Here is a 25,697-nt window from a genome sequence, read left to right on the forward strand (position 1 = left end):
CCTTTGCTTGGGTAACTTTCAAACTTCTGTGCACTCACTTTGAGTTATACTTATTTCCTTCCTTTTCTGAGTTCTTTAATCTTAAATTGTAAAGCCAATTCCATTTTTTTTTTTTGCATTTCCACAAGTTACATAGAGTGATTTTTATATTTTTATTTGTAATAGATTGTTCCCTGATAGTTTGTGCTGTTGAGAAAAATAAAGGATGAGTTGAAACTTTGCATTTAGTATCAAGAGATTATCCCTGGTTAATAAGAGGTTGACTGACCTCTACTTCAGGGTTTTGTGTAGAGAGAGATGGTATTTTTGGAGAATTGAGACAGAGGAATGACCTTTATTCTATTTAAAGGGGATAGTTTGAAGCACACGATAAATAAAAAGTCAATAAGGAACAATGTAATGTAGTTGACTTGAACTAAATATTAGCAGATAGTACAGAAGACATTTAAGTTGTTCGTTTATTTAGCCTCTCCTGGGTCTTTTTTGCTGCGTGGCCTTTCTCTAGGTGTGGTGCTTAGGCTCCTCCTTGTGGTGGCTTCTCTTGTGGTGGGGCATGGTCTCTAGGGTGTGGGGGCTTCGGTAGCTGTGGAGCGTGGGTGCACTGGGTGTCGTCCTGGGCTCTAGAGTGCGAGCTCAGTAGGTGTGGTGCCCGGGCTTAGTGCTCCACCGCATGCGGAGTCTTCCTGCACCAGTTATCTAATCTGTGTCTCCTGCATTGGCAGGCAGATTCTTTACCACTGAGCCACCAGAGAAGCCCTAGAAGATGTTTATATTTCACTCAAAATGACAAATTTGGGAGACTTTTTGTGGTTACTGTTTTTCTGAGCTGAGGTTCGAGTTAAATTGCGTACTGTTACATAGTAAGACAGTCAACTGATAATTAGCATGTGGAATGGGAAAGAGGTGATGAACTGAGATTATAGTAGTGTTTCATGGATATTCTGCAAAATGCATAAAGGACGGATGCATAGTATCGAGTGTAATTTTGGTGCAGAATTGAAGGGCAGAAGTCTGTTATGATATTAATAATGTCTTCATTCTTAACCCGTTTATTCTCTCTCTCTCTCTTTTTTTTTTTTAAAGAATTTTGCTCACAGATTGCTAGGAGAGTGTATTGTGAATTGAAAAGGATTTTTGAGACTCTTTAATATCTATGGTTTTTCTGAGTAGGTTCATCTCAGCTTGGATTAAATTTCCTTAAAAGGACTAAATTGTTCCATTAATGTGTTTAAAATGTACCGACTGGATGATTAAAAGAGAATTAATGAAAATGTTATACTACAGATTTTGATTTATATTCACAAGGTCATTTGTATTGTTCCTTTTCAAAGGGCATACATCACAGAAGGAAGCCATGGAAGTGAGCCTTGATATAACAGCACTCAGCATCCTCCAGCAGCCAGAAAAGCTTCAGTGGGAGATTGTTGCAAATGTGCTTGAAGATACTGTTAAGGATCTTGAAGAACTTGGGGCAAATCCTTGCTTAACCAGCTCTAAGAGTGAAAAGACAAAGGAGAAGCACCAGGAACAACACAACATTCCCTTTCCATGTTTATTAGCTGGAGGTTTATTAACCTATAAATCTCCTGCTACCTCACCCATTAGTAGTAATTCTCACAGGTCACTGGATGGTTTAAGCAGAACTCAGGGTGAAAGTATATCAGAACAAGGGTCAACTGACAATGAATCCTGCACTAACTCAGAATTAAATTCTCCTCTGGTAAGGAGGACTTTACCCATTTTGCTTCTTTATAGCATCAAGGAATCTGATGAGAAAGCAGGAAAAATCTTTTCACAGATGAACAATATAATGAGTAAAAGTTTGCACGATGATGGTTTCACGGTTCCACAGATCATTGAAATGGAGCTGGATAGTCAGGAGCAGTTGTTGTTGCAGGACCCTCCTGTGACTTACATTCAGCAGTTTGCAGATGCGGCAGCCAACCTTACCTCTCCAGATTCTGAGAAGTGGAACTCTGTGTTTCCCAAGCCTGGGACTTTGGTTCAGTGCTTGAGGCTGCCAAAGTTTGCAGAGGAGGAGAATCTTTGTATAGACTCAATAACTCCTTGTGCTGATGGAATTCATTTATTGATAGGACTGCGAACATGCCCTGTTGAATCCTTGAGTGCAATAAATCAAGTAGAGGCCTTGAATAACTTAAATAAATTAAACTCTGCACTATGTAATAGACGGAAAGGTGAGCTGGAATCAAATCTTGCTGCAGTGAATGGTGCAAATATTAGTATAATTCAACATGAATCACCAGCAGATGTACAGACTCCTTTGATAATTCAACCTGAGCAGAGGAACATTAGTGGTGGATATTTAATACTTTATAAAATGAATTATGCCACTCGGATAGTGACATTAGAAGAGGAGCCAATAAAAATCCAGCATATCAAAGATCCCCAGGACACAATTACCTCGCTCATTTTGCTTCCACCAGATATATTGGATAACCGAGAGGATGACTATGAGGAACCTCCTGAGGAGATGCAGTTAACCTCAAAGAACGGGGTTGAGAGAGGAAAAAAGTCTGACATTTCTACTCTTGGACACCTGGTCATAACCACTCAGGGAGGATATGTAAAAATATTAGATCTTTCAAACTTTGAAATTTTGGCCAAAGTGGAACCTCCGAAAAAGGAGGGCACTGAGGAACAGGATGCATTCGTTTCTGTCATCTACTGCTCAGGCACAGACAGGCTGTGTGCGTGCACCAAAGGTAAGCTGTGGGCTTGTTTTGTTCATTTACCACTCGGGCACAGACAGGCTGTGTGCGTGCGCCACAGGTAAGCTGTGGGCTTGTTTGGGTCTTCATCAGTCTTATGAAATCAATATACAGGGCATTCATTTATGTGTATACCGAGCGTGACTTTTAGATCCATATAGATGGAGAGAAATTTATGTTTATAATGAAGTGGTAAATCTTTGTACTATTGTACCTGTTCTTAAAACACTTTTCTGCTGCCCTAGGTAAGGATTCTAATTGTAAATAAGTTAGTAAGTCTCTCAGAAAGTATCTTCACTGCTTTAACCTCAAGAAAATAACCTGCTGTAATTTCTGTGAGTCCTAACTGCATCTGCTCAAATTTGTAGCCTTGGACAAATTACTTTAAACTCAATAAACCTTTGTTGATTTATAAACTAGGAAAGACAGTCTATTTTCAGGCTTGACAGAATTAAATGAAATAATGTATGTAAAGTTTCTGGCACAAATATTAATACATGTTGTTATTTTCTTCTGAAATAAAAGTGGTAAATAATTATTAATTCTGCCAAATAAGCGTTCCTTGTCATATTTAATCCTAACTTTTTGCAGACAGTGAATCAGTTTTGCAATATTTGAGGCCTCTTATAGAGTAACAGGTAGTCTTACTAAGGAATTACTGACCATATCTGGCAAAGTGAATAGTCCTATTGATTGTTTAGTAGGAATTTAGGACCAGGAGATGCTTGAAGTCTCAGTGACTATAACCAGTGCTTGGCAGAAAAATTGGGATTGGGAAGAGTAATGCATCTCATTCGTGGTTCTGGTAGGAATTAATCTGAATTTTTCCTCTCTTTAGAAAGATTTCAAGAGTTTGGCTAAGAAGGATAATGGTGGATGTGGTGATGTGGATTGCTTTCTTTGAAACACATTTAGTGAAATAACATGGGGGAAAAAGCCAAATAACATCAACATCTAACTATTTTTTAAAAAGGAATAGTCTAAAATAGCTTTAGAATAACGAAACTTTCAGAAAAATCATTAAAATACTATGTGGTATCAAGGATAATTTGAGTTTAATCATGTATATGCCAGTTCATTTCTGTGAGAATTTTAGCTTTGTTAATTTTAGTCATCACACTGACTTTATGAGGTATGTGCTAGCTTTGTCTTCATTTTAGTTATCTCTAAAAAAATAAAAATAGAAACCAAGGGAGAGAGAGGTTAAGTAATTTAACTTGCCTAAGTCACAGAGCTAATAAATGACAGAGTTAGTGTTCAGACCTAGGCAGTCTGTAGAGGTGTGCTTAAACTACATTAAATTGCCAGAATATAATAAAAGTAGGAGACCCTGCTTTTATTGAAATTTTATACTTTGAACTTTTTGGTATATTTTCATCTGAAAGATTAAAAAAAATGAAAACAGTTTAACTTGCTGTAGGCCATTCGAAATGGAAGTCGTTTTGGAATCTGAGTGACCTGTTGCCAGGGCATGTAGTCATAAGATACTAGTAGTTTTCACAAGTGCAATCAAAGTTTAATGATTTGAATTTTTGATGAGATACGGTTTTGGCGATTCAGAGGAGAAATAACATTTAAGTTATAAAATAGATCAGTGTTCTCGTGGAGTTTAGACAATGACAGTTTTTAGGAAGTGATCACGATTATGATGGAATTTAGATGAATTGAGGACAAGAGAAAACATGGGAAGTTAATTGCTTTAAAAATTATTCCCCAGTTGCTTAAGGATTAATTGATCAAGATGCATTTGAAAAGATGAGACTAATAGCAATAAAGAGGACAAAAAAGTTGTTTTAAAATGTTCGAATAACAATCCATAAAGTAGAGTTTGAAAGCACTGTAAACTGTAAATCAAATGGATTTGACACTATCTTGTAAGTATATTCAAATCACATAAAAGTTTTCTCATGGAGAAACATTGAGTCTGTTGATTAAAACCTACAATTAATGCTATAAAGTAACTTCTTTTGCGCAGCATGTGGGATGTGGGATCTTAGTTCCCCAGTCAGGGGTTGAACCCATGCTCCCTGCAGTGGAAGTACAGAGTCTTAACCACTGGACCCCAGGGAAGTCCTCCATTCATTCTTTCTAGTTCCGTAGTTGCACTGATGGTACTACTGACCTCTAGAGCTTCCTACCAATTACTTCCTATTCTGTCCTTTGGTGTGATGTCACTGGTGCTTGTGTTGATTCTGTTTTTTAATACCTTTTCTTGAAATGATCTTCTTATTGGATTATCACAGTCTACTTCAGAGTAATGCTAGCTTAAATCTAGTAAAATATAGAAACTTTGCTCTGATTTTTCTCTCTCCCAGCTTTGTGCTACTGTTGTCTTATATATTACATTTAGATGGGTTATAAATCCAACCAAAAAATGTTATTTTATATGGTCTTTATCTTTTACAAAAGTTAAATGAGAAAAAAATATGTTCACCTTTTGGCATTTTGTTTTTTTCTTGTGAATTTTGTGTTGCCTTCATCTCATCTGGAAAGACTTTCGTTAGTACTTATGGTAAGGCTGGTCTGCTAGCAGAAAACTCAGTCTTTGCTTATTTGGAAATGTCTCTATTTCATATTCATTTTTGAAGAATGATGCTGTGTGTAAAATTATTGATTGTTCCTGCACATATCATTCTGTTGTTGCTTCTTTTTGATCTGTTGTTATTTTTTGATGAGGATTTACTCTTAACAATTTTCATATGTAACGTGCAACTGTTGATCTGTTTTTATTTCACTGATTCCTTCTGTCATCTCAAATCTGCATTGAGTCTCTAGCAAACTTTTCATTTTAGTTACTTTTCAATTCTAAGAATTGCCTTTTGTTCTTTTAAAATAATTTCTGCTAATTTGTTGAGATGATTTGTTGATTCATTTTTACCATTCATTTTTTGAATTCTCTATACCTGATATCCTTTTATTATTTAAAATATTTACAACAGCTTCTTTGAAGTATTTGTCTGCTAAATGGAAATCTGGGTGCTCAGAGATATTTCTCATTGCTTTTGTTTTTCTTGAATATGGGTCACTGTTTCATAATTTTCAGTTTAATACTGGACATTTTAAATAACGTAGTAGAACCGCTGAATTCTGATTTAACCCCCGTTTGGAAATTGTTGTTATGTGATTGTTTGGTAGCCCACCTGGACTAAATCTGTGAAGTCTGTTTCTTTTGCAGCCACTGATGTCTCTTTCATTGTTTTCTCCACTGGTTTTTATTTTTAAGACTTGTTTCTTATTTGTTACCTGTCTGTCCACATAGTTTATTGTTCAGCTAAAGATTTTGATAATTGGTTGTGACCAGATACCTTTATTGGCAAGGTTGTGTTCAAGTGTGCCCTGGCTTTTGTTTTCTTTATTTTTATTTTCTCTTGTGCCCTTTCAGGTCTTTTCTGCATAAGCATTGGGGCTTAGTAGACAGGGAATGTGTTGATGACTTGGGCCCCCTCTGGTCTTTGTGGCCCCTGTGTGCAACCTCTGATCAGTGTGGAATATTTGAGATGTTTACCAAGCCCCCTATGTTTCTCTCACTTTTTGTAACTCTGTTAAATCCCTGGTGAGTTCTATTGTTTTGCTTGCCCCACACAGAATGCTGGCTTCAGATAGCAAAGTTGATAGGTTTCTTTTCACCGCTGAGTCACCTTAGGCAGACAAGCTTTTCAAATCACTGAGTCCCTGTGATAGTAGCAAATCTGGTTTTCATCATTTGACTCACTCTGTTTAAATGACAGTTTTGTTCAATTTTATAATTGCTTTTAAGAGTAAGATTTATCTTGTTTTGTCATGCTGGAAGTAAATCTCCAATTATTTTATTTACTTATGTTTATTTCTTAAATATTTTGTTAAGCTCACTTTCCATTTTTTTTCTGGAGTAGAAATATGAAAAATAGAAATTTGATTTGGTTTCATTTTATTGTGAATGCTTCAAAAAATTAGGAAGAATTGTTGTTTAGTTTTGCTACTGCTGTGATTAATAGAGTGGGATGTGGATTCTGGTATAGCTAGTGCATCAGTTTTCTCATCTGTAAAGTGGCCGCAATAATGCCCCCTACTTAAGGTTATTTGTGAAGACTAAATGAATTAAGCATTTAAAATAATGTCTTACACATGTAAGTACTACATAAATAACTATTTTCACATATGAAATTGTAACTCCTTGACAATTTGATTCCTAAGTTGTTGGAGATGTATCACTTTAGTAGCTCTCTTTTTCTGCCTTTTAAGTGGTGTTAGAATAAATTAAGTTTCTTAACTAAGTAGCAAGCACTTGTCTGTTTACCTATTTTTCATATACCTGTGTTGATGAAATTTTACTATACTGTAGGTGGTGAGCTTCATTTTCTCCAAATTGGAGGAACCTGTGATGATATTGATGAAGCTGACATACTAGTGGATGGATCTCTTTCTAAAGGAATAGAACCGTCTTCAGAAGGTTCCAAACCTTTATCAAATCCTTCAAGTCCTGGCATTTCAGGTATGATATTAACTTTTAAAAATGATTTACAAAAAATGCAAATTCTTGTGATGTTCAAAGTTCTGAATCACTCTTTTAAAAATCTAAAACATTATTTCATTTTTTGTAGTTAATTCTTGGTTACTTTGAGAGTTCATTTGCTTGTTGATGTTCTTTTATCAGACTTGTTTTTGTATATAATTTATCACTCTGTTTTCAATAGTTGGAAAATGTTGTAAACATTAAAATAAGAAATGGTTCTCAACCTGTGTGTAAGTTGGTGAGTTTTGGTAAAGTCACCTAAGAGGTAACAACATGATTTTGGTTAAGAAGCTCTTAGTCTAGTTAGGATGGAACAAAACAATATGAAAGAGTGAAGAATTCACCAAGTAAGTGTAAAGTGATCGGAATGGCTAATATTAACTACTCCTGGAATAAAATGCTGAAAAAATATCCTTTCCTTAGGGTGATATTTTCAGACCCTCATCACCCCATTGTGAACTTTTAGATAGGTTTGGTTTTGTTTGCTTGCCTTTTCTCCCATGCACCTTCTATACTGCCCCTTGAACTTGTTTTTCTAAAGATGTTATGTCAGCACTGTTACTCCTGCTTAAAAATCTTTACTTGCTCTGTGGACTGATAACTCTGGTCTTCTGCTCAACCTCCGGTTATTGGAAACGTTCTGAGATTTCTAAAGTGTATTCCGTTTCATGCTCTTCATTTGTTACTAAGCTCTCTTTCCCTGCCCTTGCTCTATACCATGATCCTTTTGTACTTCCAAGTGCTGATATATTTTATCCTTGGACTTACCACGCTTTATTCCCCAACCTAACTATTAAAAGAAACCTAGCATTTAAAAGAAATTTAATGAATCTTTAATGAAAAATGTGTTTAAACTCAAATGTATTCCAAACAGAAATGACACATAAAATTTTTATTTCTTCTTTTTGAATTTGTACATTTAGGTATTTGATCATTCTTCTTTGCACTAAAGGCAAACTTTGAGTGATTACTGGTATAATAAATCTTAATTTTAATGATTACTTGTGTAATATGTAGCAATCTTCACTACCTTATTTCAGGATTTCTCATTCTCAGCACTATTGACATTTCGGACTAGATAATTCTTTGTGGCGGGAGGCCTGTCTAGTGCTATATTAGCTGTATATGTAGCTTCTACCTACTCGATTCCAGTAGTAGACACAATTGCCTCCATCCATATGGCCCTTGGGAGGCAAGATTATCCTCTGTTGAGATAAAGTGACTCATGTCTCTTGCTATGTATAATTGGACTTACTTGTCTTGATTAACTATACAAGTTGGTTTAAAAAGCTAACATACTGGATGTTTTCATATTTTATGGGATATTGGTATAATAATTTTCATATAAAGTCCATAAAGTACTCTTTAGTAAAGATGAATTAGGTTATAAACACGTAAATAATGTAAAGGAGCATTGATATGCTGTTAAATGTTTGCAAACAATATTAATAATTTCAACCATATTTTTAAAAGCCCTAAGCTTTGAGGGCTTTTTAAAAAGCCCTTTGTTTTTGAACTGTGGTGTTGGAGAAGACTCTTGAGAGTCCTTTGGACTGAAAGGAGATCCAACCAGTCCATCCTAAAGGAAATCAGTCCTGAATATTCATTAGAAGGACTGATGTTGAAGCTGAAACTCCAGTACTTTGGCCACCTGATGTGAAGAGCTGACTCATTTGAAAAGACACTTGATGCTGGGAAAGATTGAGGGCAGGAGGAGAAGGGGATGACAGAGAATGAGGTGGTGGGATGGCATCACCAACTCAATGGACATGAGTTTGAGTAAACTCTGGGAGTTGGTGATGGACAGGGAGGCCTGGTGAGCTGCAGTCTGTGGGGTCGCAAAGAGTCGGACATGACAGAGCGACTGAACTGAACTGAGTTGGACTGAAGCTTTGAGGAAAAACATAGTTTGAAGTACACTTATAGTAATTTTATAGAACTAAATGTAAACTTTCTTTGTGAAACTATTCTAAATTTATCAGATTTCATATTTTAGTCTTTAAATTTTTTTTGTGGTTGTTAATTGAAACAAGTTTTTCAGCTTTGTTGTATGTTAGCCTTTTCAAAGATGTGAATACATATATTTGTAAAAGCAAACTTATCTCTCTGAATCAGTTTGTTACTCTTACAATACTGGTGTGTATACATGGTATTCTCAAGTACCCTAGAAGTGGAAAAAATACTGCTTTGACTTTTTGGTTTGTGCTTTTTTGCCATCAGTATAGCTTTGGTTTTTTTAAAAATTATTTTTTAATAGAGTAAAAAAGAGCAGGTATTGTGTGCTTGCAGATGTTTAACATTTTGTTTTGTAAATAACAAAGTGTAAAAGTTAATGATTGATGTCAGTCAGGACTTACACTTCAGCACCACCCCTTTTGTTGCCCTTGTCAGTCTGGAGCTCATTAAATCTCAGTCAGGGCCCTTCTCAGGTTGATTTTGGGTTTCTCCAATAAGGAGTTCCCTTTCTATAATTTAAAATATTTGAGGTGGATTTTTCTTATGTCTGTATGGACTCAGTGCTAGTTACTTTAGCCTATAGTATTAACTTAGGCTATTTGGCAAATGTTGTGATTGACTAGACAAAAACATGGATCAAAATTTTTTCTTTTAAAACCAATTTCAAACTCTGCATTCATTGTTATTAAGGAGTTGATTTATTGGTGGACCAGCCATTCACCGTTGACATCTTGACATCTCTAGTGGAGCTAACCCGCTTTGAAACTTTGACTCCACGGTTTTCAGCTACTGTTCCGCCATGCTGGGTGGAGGTGCAACAAGAACAGCAGCAAAGGAGGCATCCTCAGCATCTGCATCAGCAGCACCATGGGGATGCTGCTCAGCATACTAGAACTTGGAAACTACAGACTGACAGGTAAAACATTCAGCTTAGTTTTAGAACTTAAGTTCATCTTATAGTGACAACATAGAATTATGATTATATGTTACTCTTTCTGTTAACTTTTGCATAGTAATTGTTTTGTTTGTCACCTTGGTTTTAGAAATTCCTATATACTTTTTTTATTTTTATTTTTTATTCTTTTTATTTATTTATTTTACTTTACAGTACTGTATTGGTTTTGCCATACATCAACATGAATCCGCCATTCTTTTTTTAAAAAAATATTTATTTTTGACTGTGCTGGGTCTTCGTTGCTGCTTGGACTTTCCAGTTGCCGGTAGGGGCTACTCTGTAGTTGCGGTGTGCGGGCTTCTCATTGCGATGGCTTTTCTTGTTGTGGTGTATGGACTTTAGGGTGTGTGGGCATCTGTAGTTGTGGTACATGGTCTCAGTAATTGTGATTCCCAAACTTTAGGTTACAGGTTCAGTAGTTTTGATGCATGGATTTAGTTGCTCCGTGGCCTGGTGGGATCTTCGTTGATTAGGAATGGAACCAGAGCCTCCTGCTTTACCACTGAACCATCGAGGAAGCCTAGAAATTCCTGTATGCTTATTCTTAGTTGTAGGATAAAATGCTGAGAGTAATTCATCCTTCCAGTTAGTTTGTTAAAGAGACATGTAGATTGTGTGACTAAATATTTAAATGTTTGTTTTGTATAGGTACTTCTTTTTTTGTTGTTGTTAATATGGGTTCCCTTTAAAAATTTTTTTTTTCTATTGAAGTGTAGTTGGTTTACAATGTTGTGTTGTTTCAGCTGTACAGCAGAGTGAATTAGTTATAAATATACCCACTCTTTTTTAAGATTCTTTTCCCATATAGGACATAACAGAGTATTGAGTAGAGTTCCCTGTGGTATATAGTTACATAGCAGTGTGTGCATGTTAATCCCAGTCTCCCAGTTGTGCAGGTACTGTGGAAGGCACTAGTAAAATGGCTCTTAGGAAATTTACATTCTAGTGGTGATAGACAGGCTGTTAAGACAGCTATCTACTATGTCATATAGTAATAAAAGCTTTGAAACACATTAAAACAGAATGGCAATAGAGTTATTGGGTGTGCATCTCTGTGTGAGAGAAAAATGTGTGTGATATTTTTATATAAGGGGTCTCAGAAAGGCTTCCATGAGGACATTAATTTGGAGACAATAGAAAGTACAGAGGTCCTGAGGAGTATATGTTATGAATTTTAGGAGGAGCATGGAGGCTACTGGTTAAGTGCAGTGAACATGGAGGAGAGTGATAGGAAGTAAGATCAAAGGAAATAGTTTGTAGCTAGATCATGATTGTCTTTATAGGCTACAGTGAGACTTTTACATTGAGTGAGATGGGAAGGTGTTAGTTTTGAATATAGGAGTGATGCGATATAATTTATGTATTAAAAGGATATACCAAGACTGCTGTGTTGATAGTGTAGGAGTGGTTGTGGTGTGTGTACTAGAGGGAAGAGGCAGGAGCAAGAATTCTAACTTGAACCCTGTTGTGGTAATTCAGATAATCATGGTGGTGGTGATGGTGAACTGGACCATGATGATAATTGACAGAGGCAGTGAGAATAGTGGTCAGATACAGCTTGGAGGTAGAAGGAATCGTATATGCTGATGTACTGAGCGTCTGATGTGAGTGAGAATTGTTAAGGATGACTAAAGTTTTGGACTGAGCTCATTAAAAAATGGAATTTCTTTTTACAGCTTTTAGAGTTGGTTACCAAGTAGTTTTGGGTTATTTATGTTAAGTTTGAGATACCTAGTAGGCATTTGGATTTGAATCTGAAATTTAGTGGAGGAATTTTACTTTTCAGCACATATACAGAATTTAAAATCAGAGGATGGACATGTAGAAGAAATACACAATGTTCTTACTTTAAAATTCAAATTTCTGTGACCCCACTCTTAGAATCAGGGTGGGCCCATAAGTCTGCACATAATTCTGATGCACAGTAGTTCACACTTAGAGGAACAAGGGCTTTTTGGAGTGTACAGTGCCCAAGGCAGGTATGGTTCTCAGTAGAACTGCTTGTCTTCTCCCCTAATCCCATTGAGAAGCATTCGGTTTTGTTGGCACATCAGAGAAAGGTAATATAAGTAATAAGATGGTTACAGCTAAAGAAAGATTTCACTCTATCATTTTCTCCCTTATTTGACAGCAACAGCTGGGATGAACATGTATTTGAATTGGTTTTGCCTAAAGCTTGTATGGTTGGACATGTGGACTTCAAATTTGTTTTGAACTCAAACATCACCAATATTCCACAGATACAAGTGACATTGCTGAAAAATAAAGCTCCAGGCTTAGGGAAAGTCAACGGTAAGAATGGATCAAAATTTGAAGATTTTGGTTTCTTAAAAAGACTAATTTTCAATTTGGCTGTCTAGTTTTGACATCCCTTCTTGCTCCCACACCCCTGTGCTCTTTTCCTTCTCTGCTTTTTGTGGTTCTATGTAGAGAAGTTTATCCAGAGAACACTGAAGAACTTTTCAGTAACTCTGTTGTTCAGAATTGCATAAACTTGAGTAATTTAATTATGATTTTAGGCAGTTAGTTCCTTTGTGAGTTAGTTTCACTTATAGCATTACTGGACTTATTCATTTCTCTTTGTGAGAAGACTTGTTTGTAAAAAGAACTTTGTTATGGAATGCATATATTCTTTTAAGGTTATCAGTAAAATTCAGAACGTAATGCCAGAAATACATTCATCTTTATTTATCTTTCTTACTAGCTCAGAATTTGATATATTGAGTTATTAAAATAGATTATACATACTTGACATATTTGGAACTAGATGTTATTTCTCAGTGTTTTCATCTTAATAGGTTAATTTAAAAGGCTAGAGATAATTTCAGAGTAAAAGGCTATTTCACACCAGGGATAAAAACATTGAAACCTGAATAATTTCCTATTTTATAAATATGTATGTATGTGTTTGTGTATATATATGTGTTTGTGTGTATATATGTGTGTGTTTGTGTGTATGTGTGTGTGTGTATAATTTTGAATCATGACAGATTCAGATTTAATTGGTGTAGGACTTAGGTACTGATATTTTTAAAACTCTGCAGGTGGTGTACTATATAGCCTAGGGTAAGAATTCTTGGTTTAGTGGCTAGCAGATTATTTCTTCAGGTGAATATTTTACCACCTTTAAAAGAGAGAAGAGAGTATAAAACACTTGAATCTAATTTTCTTCCTCCTCTAAAAACCATTTTAAAAATCACTGTAGTTCCCAATTTAATGGAGAATTTTAGAATTTTAGGCACATAGATCATTGATGTTAAGCAACATTAAGTTTACTAATATTTTTATCCTCTAGAAACAGCAGTAGATAGGCAGATCACCTTTCCTTTGTCTCCAGCTCTTAACATTGAAGTGGAACAAAATGGGAAACCGTCCCTGGTTGATTTGAATGAAGAAATGCAGCACATGGATGTAGAGGAATCACAGTGTGAGTTAAATTACAGAGCTGTTGTCCATGACAGTAAAAGGAGTAGTGATCCAAATGCATCCTACTGGGCAAAGATTTCTTTATGGCTTGCAAAAACATGGTTTTAAGAACACAATTAAAAATAACCTGTAATTCTGCTTTGGCAATATGCTTTAATTTTCAGCGCATCTTAGTGAACACAGCTGTGCTAATACTTGCATTCTTGTTTTTTAATATCTTGAGATTTGAAATCATGTCATGGTTTTATAATTTTTTTTTTGTTGTTGAAAATCAAGGTGAATGTAGATAATATGGGAATGAAAAACAGCATAATATATCAGATAATGATTGTAGTTCCTTAGCATGATAGCAAATTTTATTTGAACACATTCTAAGTATGGAATTTTGTGTGGTGCTGTTATATGTAAATGGGATGGATATTTGCTTATTAAATACTACATTTTAAATAACACAGTAATTTAAAAGAAAAATGTGTATTTTTCTTTTTAGGTCTTAGATTATGTCCGTTTTTAGAAGACCATAAAGAAGACATTCTCTGTGGGCCAGTATGGCTTGCTAGTGGCCTTGATCTGTCGGGGCATGCTGGGATGTTGACGTTAACAAGTCCCAAACTGGTTAAAGGTGAAGTAACATGTTTTACAAAAGCAGAATAAATAGTCCCACAGTTGTAAAAGTAGATTTTTTAAAAAATAACCTGATTTCAGAAAAATAAGATACCTTTTTTGGGGGGACTTTTCTTGAATGATTCCATCAGTTTCATGGTAGCTGAGGTAATTTCCTATCATAAGTGACTATTGTTACGTGAAACTCTAAGATCTACGTTCTGTGTCTTGAGGGTCTCAGTGCTTTTTGAAAAAGCACAAAGAATATGAATGTAGTATGATTTAGCATGTTATACAGAATTCTTCCAAATAACCAAACATTATGTTCTGGCATGTTTGCCTTTTCCATCAATTTAGTCCTGTGTTTTCAGGGTGTTTGTTGTATGTTGTTATAATATCTTCTCTTAAGGGTTTTTTATAGAGGAGTTTTGAAAGTATTAGATATAATGATGTGTCCAAAACACAAGTTACAATGTATATTTTATATCTTATGTCTATAAGATATTAGATATTGCAGTAGTAAGACATTTATGTCACCTTTATATCTCATGGGTGAATTAAAAAATCCAAGTGAGACACCTTGATCATTAAAGTAAACTTGGAGGTGAGAAGGCTGTGGAGATCCTTTTATAAACCAAGAAAATATCAGACCACCTAAATAACAACTGTTTTAATTTGTCTGCATTCCCTTTATAATGTTTGTCCCCATTCACACACTTCCCTTTAGTTACAGGTGCAGTATGTACACAAGCTTGATTGTACTCCCTTGACTATATCTTTTTCATTCATTAAGTTTATGAGACCCTGTGATTTGTTAGGTTACATACTAGGTTATAGTGGAGAGCAAAACTGTGTAATAACTGTATAATAACATCTCTCATATTGCTGGAAGTGTAAGTTAGTTGTGTTAAATGAGAATGTGAAACTTTAAATCTTATATGAAAATTAAAATGTTGGCTTTGACAAAATTGTGTATGTGTGTGTTAGTTGCTCAGTCGCATCCGACTCTTTGTGACCCCATGGACTGTAGCCCACCAGGCTCCTCTGTCCATGAGATTGACAAAATTGGGGATAGATTATATAATGTGTGTTTCAGAAGTCTCAGTAATAGAAAGGTGTTAGTTTTCCTAGAATTTAGTAGAAGTGACTATTCTTCTCTTCAAATTCCTTGAACTTTGAACTGGAGAAAAAGATTGCTAAATTTTTGTGTATGTGTAAAAGGGTGATGTGGGTCAAAGACATGTAGAAAAAGAAAACTGAAAAGGAGGGTCTTAAGACATTTTAGAACCTAGACTAGTGCAGCAGTAAGAAGAATACAACACTGCAGTGCCAAACAGTAGTCAGGCAGGTCAGCGGCAAACAACAGAAGTAGCTTTTGTAATCACAGAAGGATTTCATACCTGCTTAGGCAGCAGCTTATGGGTTGCTCATGGGTATGTTTGAGGGTATTTTTGCAACTAATTTTACATATATATTGTATGGTATGATTTCAACTTAGTTAAAATACATAAAACATAAACCAGTGATAATAACTAATATTTATTGAGTGCTTCCTTTTGCCATGCAGTTATAAGTGTTTTAATTACCTTTGAGGTAGGTACTATTATTATTTTTACTCACTTTTGAAGAAACTGGACCATGGAGAGTTTAATTTGTCACATGGCTAATAAAATGGCAGAGCCGTTATCTGACCCAGATAGTAGCTCCAAAGCCTGTGCTTTTTTAAGTGTGTAATACTATAATGCTATGTATGTATGCATGCACGTGTATATGTGTGTGCGTACATGCATAAAAGGACTGGATGGTTGCACATAACGATAGATCATTATTTTGGGCGGTGCTTCAGTGACAGACAGTGTTTTCTGTTTTTTCTGTAGTTCACAGAATTTCTGTGGTTGAAATGAATAACTTCTTTGGGATAAAACATGCCAGGTGTCAAAACTTTCTATATTATGCTGTTCATATAACTGCTGTGCTTTTTGTTCGTTTGCTGCCAATATATATGAAGGTTATTTAGCCATATTATATGCAAGCAGTATAATTTCAAAATCCTGGCCAAGTGTATTTTTCTTTCTGTGGAGTTAATTATTTAGTTTGCTCTATGAACACAAAAAGCAGTTTTGCGTTTTGGTGATTGAGTAATTTATCCCATTCTGCACCACTCCTCTAGGTATGGCAGGAGGAAAATATCGTTCATTTTTGATCCATGTCAAGGCAGTGAATGAAAGAGGAACAGATGAGATCTGTAATGGTGGTATACGTCCTGTAGTAAGACTTCCATCCCTAAAACACCAGAGTAACAAGGGATATTCACTTGCTTCACTCTTGGCAAAAGTTGCAGCAGGCAAGGTATTAAACATTATCATTTTAAACTGTAACATGCTGGTTTTATTTATTTACTTATTTCTTAATTGAAGGATAATCGCTTTACAGAATTTGTAAACTGTTAACATGCTGTTTTAAACGTTATAGTTGAGATTTGATACACTCTTGGAAGTAGCATGGCCCGTAATTGATTTTTTTTAATAGATAACTTGGTTTGTTTATAGTTTTTCTCTGCAGCAAGTTAAAAACGTATAATGAAGGAGAAAATATTTACATTAACTTTAAGCTGTCTTTCTTTTATAAAGTATATTCATTGGGGAGTAATTGCTAGCAGGCACTTGCCTTAATAATTATTTTTGACCATAATGCTTATTTCCTTGTGGGTAAGAATTCGTTTCTGTGCCCTTTACTGGTAACACACCACTTTTTTTTTTTTTAAACATTTGGGAGGCTGCAGAAAGAGAAGTAAGTTGAGAATTGATTTCAGAGGTATATCATAAAATTCATGTTCATTTTCTACAGCTAGCTGTATATCATGCAGTTTCTTCATACTTGTTTGATCTTGGACTTTCTTGAGCACTAGAGATTTTGCTTCTCTATCATCATTATCCATAAGCAACAATAGAAATATCAGTAACACCAGCCATCTTATATTTGTATAGTTCTTCCAATTTTTCAAGAACTTCTGTGTACTTTATTTGATTTAAGCCCCAAAATAACTCTGAGGTAGGCAGAGCAGGTGCTATTACATCCATTTTTTCATATTTTAAGTGAGGGAATGTTAGAGACTGGGGAGCTGGCTTAGCTCATAGACCAGTAGCTGGGACTGAGACTCAAGACTTTGGCTTGATAATCTTTATTCACTGGGCTGTTGCCTTTAAGCAGTGACTATGTCTCTTCCACTATAAGTTTATAACAATTTTATATCAGTGGAGTAAATTAGTCATGTACTGAATATGAGGGTAAAAGCTATCGTTTTAGTTTGAGATTTATGTTTTGGTAGTCATAGTTGTTATATTCTTTTGTTTATAAACTTTAATGGTAAATAACTTTTTGTTTCATTTGTTCATTCAATTACTTACTTTTGTATGTTCAGGAAAAATCCTCTAATGTTAAAAATGAAAATGCAAGTGGCACCCGTAAATCTGAAAACCTCCGGGGTTGTGACTTACTTCAAGAAGTCTCAGTTACCATCCGAAGATTTAAGAAAACTTCAGTTTCTAAGGAAAGGTAACCTCATTTTCTTCTACTATTCTTAAGTAATAGAAGTACAAAGGAAGACTTTCCAGTAAAAATATCAATATCCACAAAATTTTAAAATCCTTTTACTTAAAAATTTTTATTTGCTTTTCATTTCTCTTAAGTGCTTATGTCATTGATGGTATGTATTTTTACTTTATTGGTTCATCCTTGGTGTTCATATAGTGCTAGGTAATTTTCAAAAGTTCTTTTTTTTTTAATTGTAATATTCATGATTCCAGATGAAATATTTGATGTCCAACCAGGTTGAAATAGCTTTATTTTTCTCTTTTGATTATTAATGTATTTATGTATATGTGTGTGTATGTGTATATGCATATATATATATATATATATTTTTTTTTTTTTTTGTAGAGTGCAGCGATGTGCCATGTTGCAGTTTTCAGAATTTCATGAGAAGCTTCTCAACACTTTGTGTAGAAAAGCAGATGATGGCCAAATCACAGAACATGCCCAGAGTCTTGTGTTAGATATTCTTTGTTGGTTAGCTGGAGTACATTCGAATGGACCTGGAAGGTTAATAAGATTTTATTTACCACAGATTGCCCTCTGGATGTTATGATTGGAAGTTCAGCATGAGCCTAAACGCCTGCTATTGTTTTGCAGCTCAAAGGAAGGAAATGAAAGCCTGCTTTCAAAAACACGAAAATGTCTTTCAGACATTGTACGTGTTTGCTTCTTTGAGGCAGGACGAAGCATAGCCCACAAGTGTGCTCGATTTCTAGCCTTGTGCATCAGGTTGGTGATTTTTAAGTCAAAAATATACTTTGTAGGTGCTCCTGTAGTTTGGCAGGTGATACCTTGTGTCTAGGGTCATTTGGTTCTTGTTAAATATATGTATAACGTAAATGGATTTTTGAGGATTATTGAGATCCTAGGGAAAAAAATTGGGGTTTTTTAGGCAAAATGTCACATTAAATCTAGTAATAAAAGAATTCAACTGGGCTTCTCTGCTTATTAGAAGGTTTGGGGGAGTTTGGTAAGGGGAGCTCTTCCCTCACTTTCACTCCCACTATCCCTGATTATCTTTGGATTCTTCACAGAGGCCTTTATTACCAGTATGTCAGTTCACCCAGACTTATTTGTAGCATTGTGCAGGTCATTTTCTCTAAACCCTGAAACTATCTAGGAAATGTTTGAAATTAATAGTCTGTATTGACTGTACCTGCTTTTTAGCTCTTTTGGGTTTTAAAAAAAAGAGTGGTTTATAGCATAAGAAAACAGTTATAAAGACCCTTAGTACAGTCAGTCCCTACTATCTTTCTGCACATTTAGAGGGCTTTGAGGCAGGTTTTTTTTCAGTCTGTATGAACACATTTAAAGATTGAATAATACAACATGTTTAGAATTAATTACCTTGAGTAATGTATTTAAACTTTATCTTTTAAAATTTTTTTCAGTAATGGCAAGTGCGACCCATGTCAACCTGGATTTGGATCTGTTCTGTTGAAGGCCTTACTTGATAATATGTCATTTTTACCTGCAGCAGCAACTGGTGGTATGTGAAACTTGTTCAGTCATAAATAACTCTAACTTTAGGAATTATCTCACAGTATGTTTGAGATTGTTTAGTAACTTTTGTTTTTTCTCAATTAGTCTTATTTTTCTCTGTAGCTTGTCTGTTTTTTAAGGGGTTTTAAATAGTGATTGGATAGGCAGATACTCTTTTTGATAATATTTTTAGGAAAAAGTTAGTGGGAGATTTAAGTAAATAATCAGGTCATCTCAATTCATACATTTTGTGGAGTTCCTTAAAATAATTGAGTTGTTTGGTTGTTTAGTGATGGTAGATCAGATGTTACAAACTAAAACATCTGTAAGTACCAGAGAGATGTCATAAATTAGTTAAATGGTCCATACACATATTGTGTATGAATGGTAGGGTCTGTGGCATATTGGAATTTTCTGAAAGGGACCAGTGAGTTTTTTTTTTTTTACAGCACCTAAAAACTGTGGAAATGCCATTCAAGAATGAATGTAGTTATCAGGTAGGAATTTACTATGAAGGGCTACTGCTTTGCCCTTTACCTAGTGTTATTTATTTATTTATTTATTTGGAAGACATTTCTCACAGTCTTTTATTTCATAAATAACCAATCCATTCAAAAAGTTATCTCATATTCCACAAGAATTTGACCTTTGTGGTGTACCAGAAAAAAACCTTGCTTAAAGTTAGTTGATAAACTGTTGCTGCTGCTGCACTGTTGGGTCCCCATGGTCACTTTGCGACCTCACAGACTGTGGCCTGCCAGGCTCCTCTGTCCATGGAATTTTCCGGGCAAGAATACTGGGGTGGGTTGCCATTTCCTACTCCAGGGGATCTTCCCAGCTGAGAAACTGAACCCGTGTCTCTTGTGTCTCCTGCATTGGCAGGTAAATACTTTACCACTGTGCCACCTGGGAAGCCCAATAAATGGTTATTTTATCAGTATCTTAATTAAGACAAAGAATCCCTTTATATTTACTTTGAATATATATTGACTAAAACTATAAACTCCTTTGTTACATAGAGGAGAATGTTTTGGACTTAGTTACTCACTGTGATAGTTTCTGGTGTTTAGAACAATTTCTTGAAGATAGTGTTAGAGGTTGGGGTATACTTAGTATTCAGATAACTCAAGTTTTATAAAAGAGTTAAAATACATCGTCGTGAACGCCTTTTAAGATCACCTTTGGTCTATATCTAACTGGCAATATAGAATGACTACACTTCATTCACTTGCTAAAGTATGTTATTTGTAGCTCATTGCCATCTATTGTTTTTGAAATTTTTAATACAGAGAAAGAGTATTTTAGGAAAGATTGTTTGAAGGATCTGACATCTTCACTTTTCTGGCTATTCTAAAGTGTCCCTTAGAATCATCTCATTTTATTGAAAACCTAAATGACTAGGTTGACTTTGTACACTTCTCAAAAAATATAATGCGATTCTTTGTCACCATCCTCTTAGAGTCTTCCAGGGAGTTAGTCCTTCTTTGTAATCTGCCCTTACAGATTTTCTTTCCAGAAAATCATACTAGGAAAAGAGGACATACTCATAAATGTGAAATTTGAAGTTTTCTTTGTGAAGGAGAAATGAGGGAAAGAAGCCTTGATTTGCTGTTGTTGTTTTCAGGTTCTGTCTATTGGTATTTTGTCTTACTGAATTATGTCAAAGACGACGATTTGGCTGGGTGCAGCACTGCCTGTGCGTCTCTGCTTACTGCTGTGTCCAGGCAGTTACAGGACAGGTTAACACCAATGGAGGCTTTGCTTCAGACAAGGTATTTTAACTTATGAAATGACTAATGATGGGCCTTTCTGGATATGATACTACCTTTGCACAGAATTATTATGATATATATTTGCTTAAGATATTTTTTCCCTCTATTTTCTCTGAGAATAATTCCCTTTAACAACTTTGGAAGTCCTGAAGATGATAGTTGGAGGGCTAATTATATTAAAATTATTTATGAGGTGTTTCTTGCTGAATCTAAAGGTTAGATTTGAGTTATTTTGAAGTAGCATGTTCTGTTATTTAAAGCAGTCACTTTTATAATCATCTTTATTGATTAGAAATCTTGATTTTGATGAAATGTTACTGAAAACCTTTATGTCTTCTGCTGAGTCAGTGTCATTCAGGCAAGAGAAGGGTGCTTGAAAGCCTCTTTTTTTGATTCAGTCTACTGATGAAGGTTCAGTCTTGGTTCATTAGTTACCAGCTTAATTGAAATCACATTTATTGAGTCTCTGAACTATATCTTTTGGAGCATAGGTTTGCAAGGAACACAGTTCAAGTTCAGTGAATTTGAGTTAAATGTGATTAGTGTCTCCTTCTGCCCTGTGTAAAAACTGCTTTTGAAGTGAAGTCTCTCAGTTGTGTCCGATTCTTTCCGACCCCTTGGACTCTAGCCTACCAGGCTCCTCCGTCCATGGAATTTTCTGGGCAGGAATACTGGAGTGGCTTGCCATTTCCTTCTCCAGGAGATCTTCCTGACCCAGGGACTGAACTCAGGTCTCCCACATTGTAGGCAGACGCTTTACCGTCTGAGCCACCAGGGACGTCCCAAAGCTGCGTAGATAGATGCTTTGCTAATTAGGTGACTGACAGGAGAATCGCTAGGCTTTGCTTTGCCTTTCAGGTACGGACTGTACAGCTCACCGTTCGATCCAGTCCTCTTTGATCTGGAGATGAGTGGCTCTTCCTGTAAAAATGTGCACAACAGCAGCGTTGGTGTCCAGTCTGATGAAATTGATTTATCAGATGTCCTTTCAGGTAGTGGAATGTTTGATTAAAGGAATTTCTAAATTTATTATCTTGGATTTAAGATACCATCGATTTGTAATACATTGTAGTTATTCCATTCTGTCTTTGGGAACTAAAAGTTTCTGGAACTTGTGTGTCTGTGAATCATTAAACTATTTGCTTTGTTTCTCAACTCCCCCATCAAAAAATATTGATGTTCTTTTTCACAGGGTTGCAAATTTGAGTTTTTTTGTTTGTTTTCTTTGTGTTTGAGTGTTTCTTTGTGTGTTAGTATGGCTTTTCTTTGTGTTTCATTACGTTAGTAGTACGTTATGTTAATAGACTAAAATTTGTTTATTTGTTGTAGTCTTTCCAGTTTTATTTGGTGTGCCTTTGCTGTCTGTAAAATCAAAGAATGTATTATTTTCTATTAAAGAAAATAAAATTAATATATGCTTTTTTAGTAAGCAAAGATGCAGAAAGAAAAAATAATTTTCTGCATCTTCTATCATACTTTCCTGAGGCAAACTTGGTACACAGTGTTACATGTGTTCTTGGATGCACTTCTAAAGAATATGCCTTTAGGACTGAATGTGTAACACTATTTGTATAATCTCTTCAGATGCTAGAATTTGGTGTTTTTCTGTTTTTGTTAGAACAATGATCACTTTATTTTTTGTTTTCTTCCATCTTATTGAACTTACTACAAGTGTTACTAGTAAACCAAAATGTTAAAAAATTTACTTGTAAACATGATAATTACCATGTTAAATATAAGTAAGTTTGGGGGGTTAGTCTCAGTTATGTTTAAATTTAGTTATGAATTGTGAAAAAAGCAAAGGAGAAAAATAGAATACAGAAATAAAATGCAAAATATCTCAGCTTTAACCTCTCCAGTCTCTTAGGTTACCGTTGTTAACAGAGTGTTTAGCTATTTAGACTTGTTTGCTACATGTGTTTATGAGCATTTTTAATGAAAGAGAGTACGTTATACATCTGGTCTTCTTGCTTTTTAATAAATTATTCTGTTTGATGACTTAGGCTCTGATTACCTCATGCCAGTGTGTGTCTAAGTGGCATGTCAAATTATGAGTAGACCTCAGAGGAGGGGTTAGAACTAGACCTGTAGGTGCCTCCTGTACACTTTAGGATAGAATGAAATTTGTTACGGAGAAACTGTAACAAACCCCCCCTGGGGTTGGCTAAATACACAAGAACAGCCATATCATTTTAGAATGACTATTCATCTCCACATGAATGTCTCATTTTTTTATTCCTCTCCATCAGACCTTCTGCAGCATTTCCTTTTTCAGTTAACGGCATCTGTGGCGCAGAACAGAAATGTGAACTGTATCTTCTCTTTCTCGTCCTCTGCCTCGGGGCTGTCATCTGAGCCTATCTATTTCCCACCGACCTGTATTTACAGCTTGCCCATTCTCTTACCTCGCACAATCACAAGGTTATTGTCCAGGTCACAGTCGTCTGGAACCTGGACCAAAAAATTGCTTTCCAACTGGTTATTCTGCATCTGCTCTCGGCTCACTTCTGTTCATACTTTACAGTGCAATGATTGCAGTCATTTTTTAATGTAAACCTGATCTGATTATTCTGTCTTCTTAAGATATTTTTCATGTCTTTCCAAGATTGTACCATCCAAAGTCTGTAATGTAGCATGAAAGTGAAAGTGAAGTCACTCAGTTGTGTCCGACTCTCTGCGACCTCATGGACTGTAGCCTACCAGGCTCCTCCATGGGATTTTCCAGGCAAGAGTACTAGAGTGGGTTGCCATTGCCTTCTCCAAGGGATCTTCCCAACCCAAGGATTGAACCTGGGTCTCCTGCATTGCAGGTAGACACTTTACCCTCTGAACCACTGGGGAAGCCCCATGTATGTAATGTAGCGTAGATGATCTAGTATGATCTGACTTTTTCCCTTCCCCTGTTAGTGTTCTTTTTGTGGTCCTGTGATTCTCAAAGTGTTGTCCATAGGCTCTCTCAGGGTCCCTGAATCCTTTCAGGGAGTCCATGGGTCTACTGTTTTCCTATCTGCCCTTTTCACTGCATGGACTTCTGTACTGATTGTGTGAAAGCATGATGATCTTCCCCATTCACTTAAGAGTCAGAAGCATGATGGTTTTACTTAGAAATATCTTTGATGAAATAGTTAAAATCACTAATTTTATTCAGTTTTGAACCCAGGAGTACAAATCTTTTAAATATTCTGTTTTGAAATGGGAAGTGTGCATGAAACACTTCTGCTGCATACTGAAGAACCATGATTGTTTCAAGAAAATGAACTTGTGTAGTTGTTATAGCTATAAACTTTTGTTGCTTATTTCATGGAATGCCATTTTTATTTGTAAGAATGAGAAACAAAATGTGTTCATTCAGATTTGATTATTTGGCAGGTATTTTCTCAAAAATGAATTTAAAAAGCGTGTCAGTATCCATCTAATTGATAGTTATTTGTTGCCAATGTTAGAAGTAGAACTTTTAAGCAAAGATTAGAATTTTGGAAAACTTTTGTCCTCCAAAAAGAGCTTGACAGCTTCTCAATTCATAATGACTTTTCTGATGGGCTATGATATTAGTTAGTGTCATTTTCTGATACTGTATAAGGAGGTGTATTAACTTTTGGAAGATCTGTATATAGTATTGAACCAGTATTTTCCAAGTGGTTGATGCGTCATCATCATACTTGGACAGAAGACTCCTTAAAAGAATAAGATAGGCCAACTAATCTTGCTGTAGCAGAGTTTGAGAAGGTCTTTTTCAAGATTTCAGATACTATATTGCAATTAATTCTAAACTGGCACTTTTCAAATTTTTGAATATTTAATACTTTATTAAAATATTCCTTTCTTTTCTAACTATGTATATTCTGTCAGAGTTTTTTTTTTTCATATATTTCTGCCAAAGCATCATACTGTCGTAGATTGGATCCAGATAGGCAAATCCAACATCCTTTGATAAGCCACATATTAAAGAATTTGCAGAAATGTAAGACTTTGCCACCCTTCTCATTTATTTTTGTTTTAGAAGACAGTGATTTTTATCAAAAAATGAAAGATTTTATCTCTAATCAGATTAATTTATTACTGTTATGTGAATTAATGTTTAATATAGTCTCTTCTTAAAATCTCTACTTTTGTAAATCTCTCTATATATACAACCAATATAAAGGAAAGCTCAGTTTTTGAGTTCTTCTAATTACTTTAATGATGTGTAGAGAGATTTTAGGATTGAGAAATGTTCCAGCAGGCACATTTTTCTTTCAGTTCCTCTAATGTGCCGTGGTCCTTTCTATTGAAGAGATTTTACTCATGTCATTTCTTCTGCCTGGGTTCCTCTGCCTCATTGGAGTAGATGCGTAAAAATCTTCTATTCTTCACATGAATCTCTTCACCTCATCATGGAAGTATTTTATTGCCCATTCACTTAGATTGATTTCCCCTTGACTTACTTGTCCTGTGAACTTCTCCTAAGTAAAGTGTAGCACTTTTTTTTTTTTAAGGTTCAATTGCATAATTATTTGTTTCATATCTGGTAACCTTGAATAGAATATGCATTTCATGACAACTGGGGCCTGTCATTTTTCTCTTGTATCTCCTATGTCTTCTATTGAATAAGTGCTCAGTAAATTATTTTTACTGCTTTTTAACACATGTATCAGATCCTTGGCTGAGCGCAAATGGATGTTGGAGAATGAGGTTTTGACAGTTTA

General features: G+C 35.3%; 1 protein-coding gene across 6 annotated transcripts in view; it reads left to right on the forward strand.

Moving 5' to 3' along the window:
* Positions 1-25,697, forward strand: part of BIRC6 (baculoviral IAP repeat containing 6) — a 210,165-nt gene that overhangs the window by 51,237 nt on the left and 133,231 nt on the right. For 4 of the 6 annotated variants that reach the window (XR_001918779.1, XM_018055092.1, XM_018055093.1 and 1 more), the window contains exons 10-22: positions 1,332-2,726; positions 7,054-7,203; positions 9,871-10,096; positions 12,267-12,427; positions 13,431-13,562; positions 14,052-14,183; positions 16,335-16,513; positions 17,586-17,719; positions 18,104-18,265; positions 18,356-18,487; positions 19,150-19,247; positions 20,865-21,012; positions 21,871-22,004. Coding sequence is in view for 5 of the 6 variants with exons in the window: in XM_018055092.1 (XP_017910581.1) it covers positions 1,332-2,726; positions 7,054-7,203; positions 9,871-10,096; positions 12,267-12,427; positions 13,431-13,562; positions 14,052-14,183; positions 16,335-16,513; positions 17,586-17,719; positions 18,104-18,265; positions 18,356-18,487; positions 19,150-19,247; positions 20,865-21,012; positions 21,871-22,004 (3,183 nt within the window). In the remaining variant the exon portion in view is untranslated. The remainder of the gene's footprint in view (positions 1-1,331; positions 2,727-7,053; positions 7,204-9,870; positions 10,097-12,266; positions 12,428-13,430; positions 13,563-14,051; positions 14,184-16,334; positions 16,514-17,585; positions 17,720-18,103; positions 18,266-18,355; positions 18,488-19,149; positions 19,248-20,864; positions 21,013-21,870; positions 22,005-25,697) is intronic. The other 2 variants (XM_018055094.1, XM_018055096.1) reach the window with 2 other exon arrangements.

The sequence above is a fragment of the Capra hircus genome, chromosome 11 (genome assembly GCF_001704415.2).
Source record: "Capra hircus breed San Clemente chromosome 11, ASM170441v1, whole genome shotgun sequence".
Taxonomy (NCBI): Eukaryota; Metazoa; Chordata; class Mammalia; order Artiodactyla; family Bovidae; genus Capra; species Capra hircus.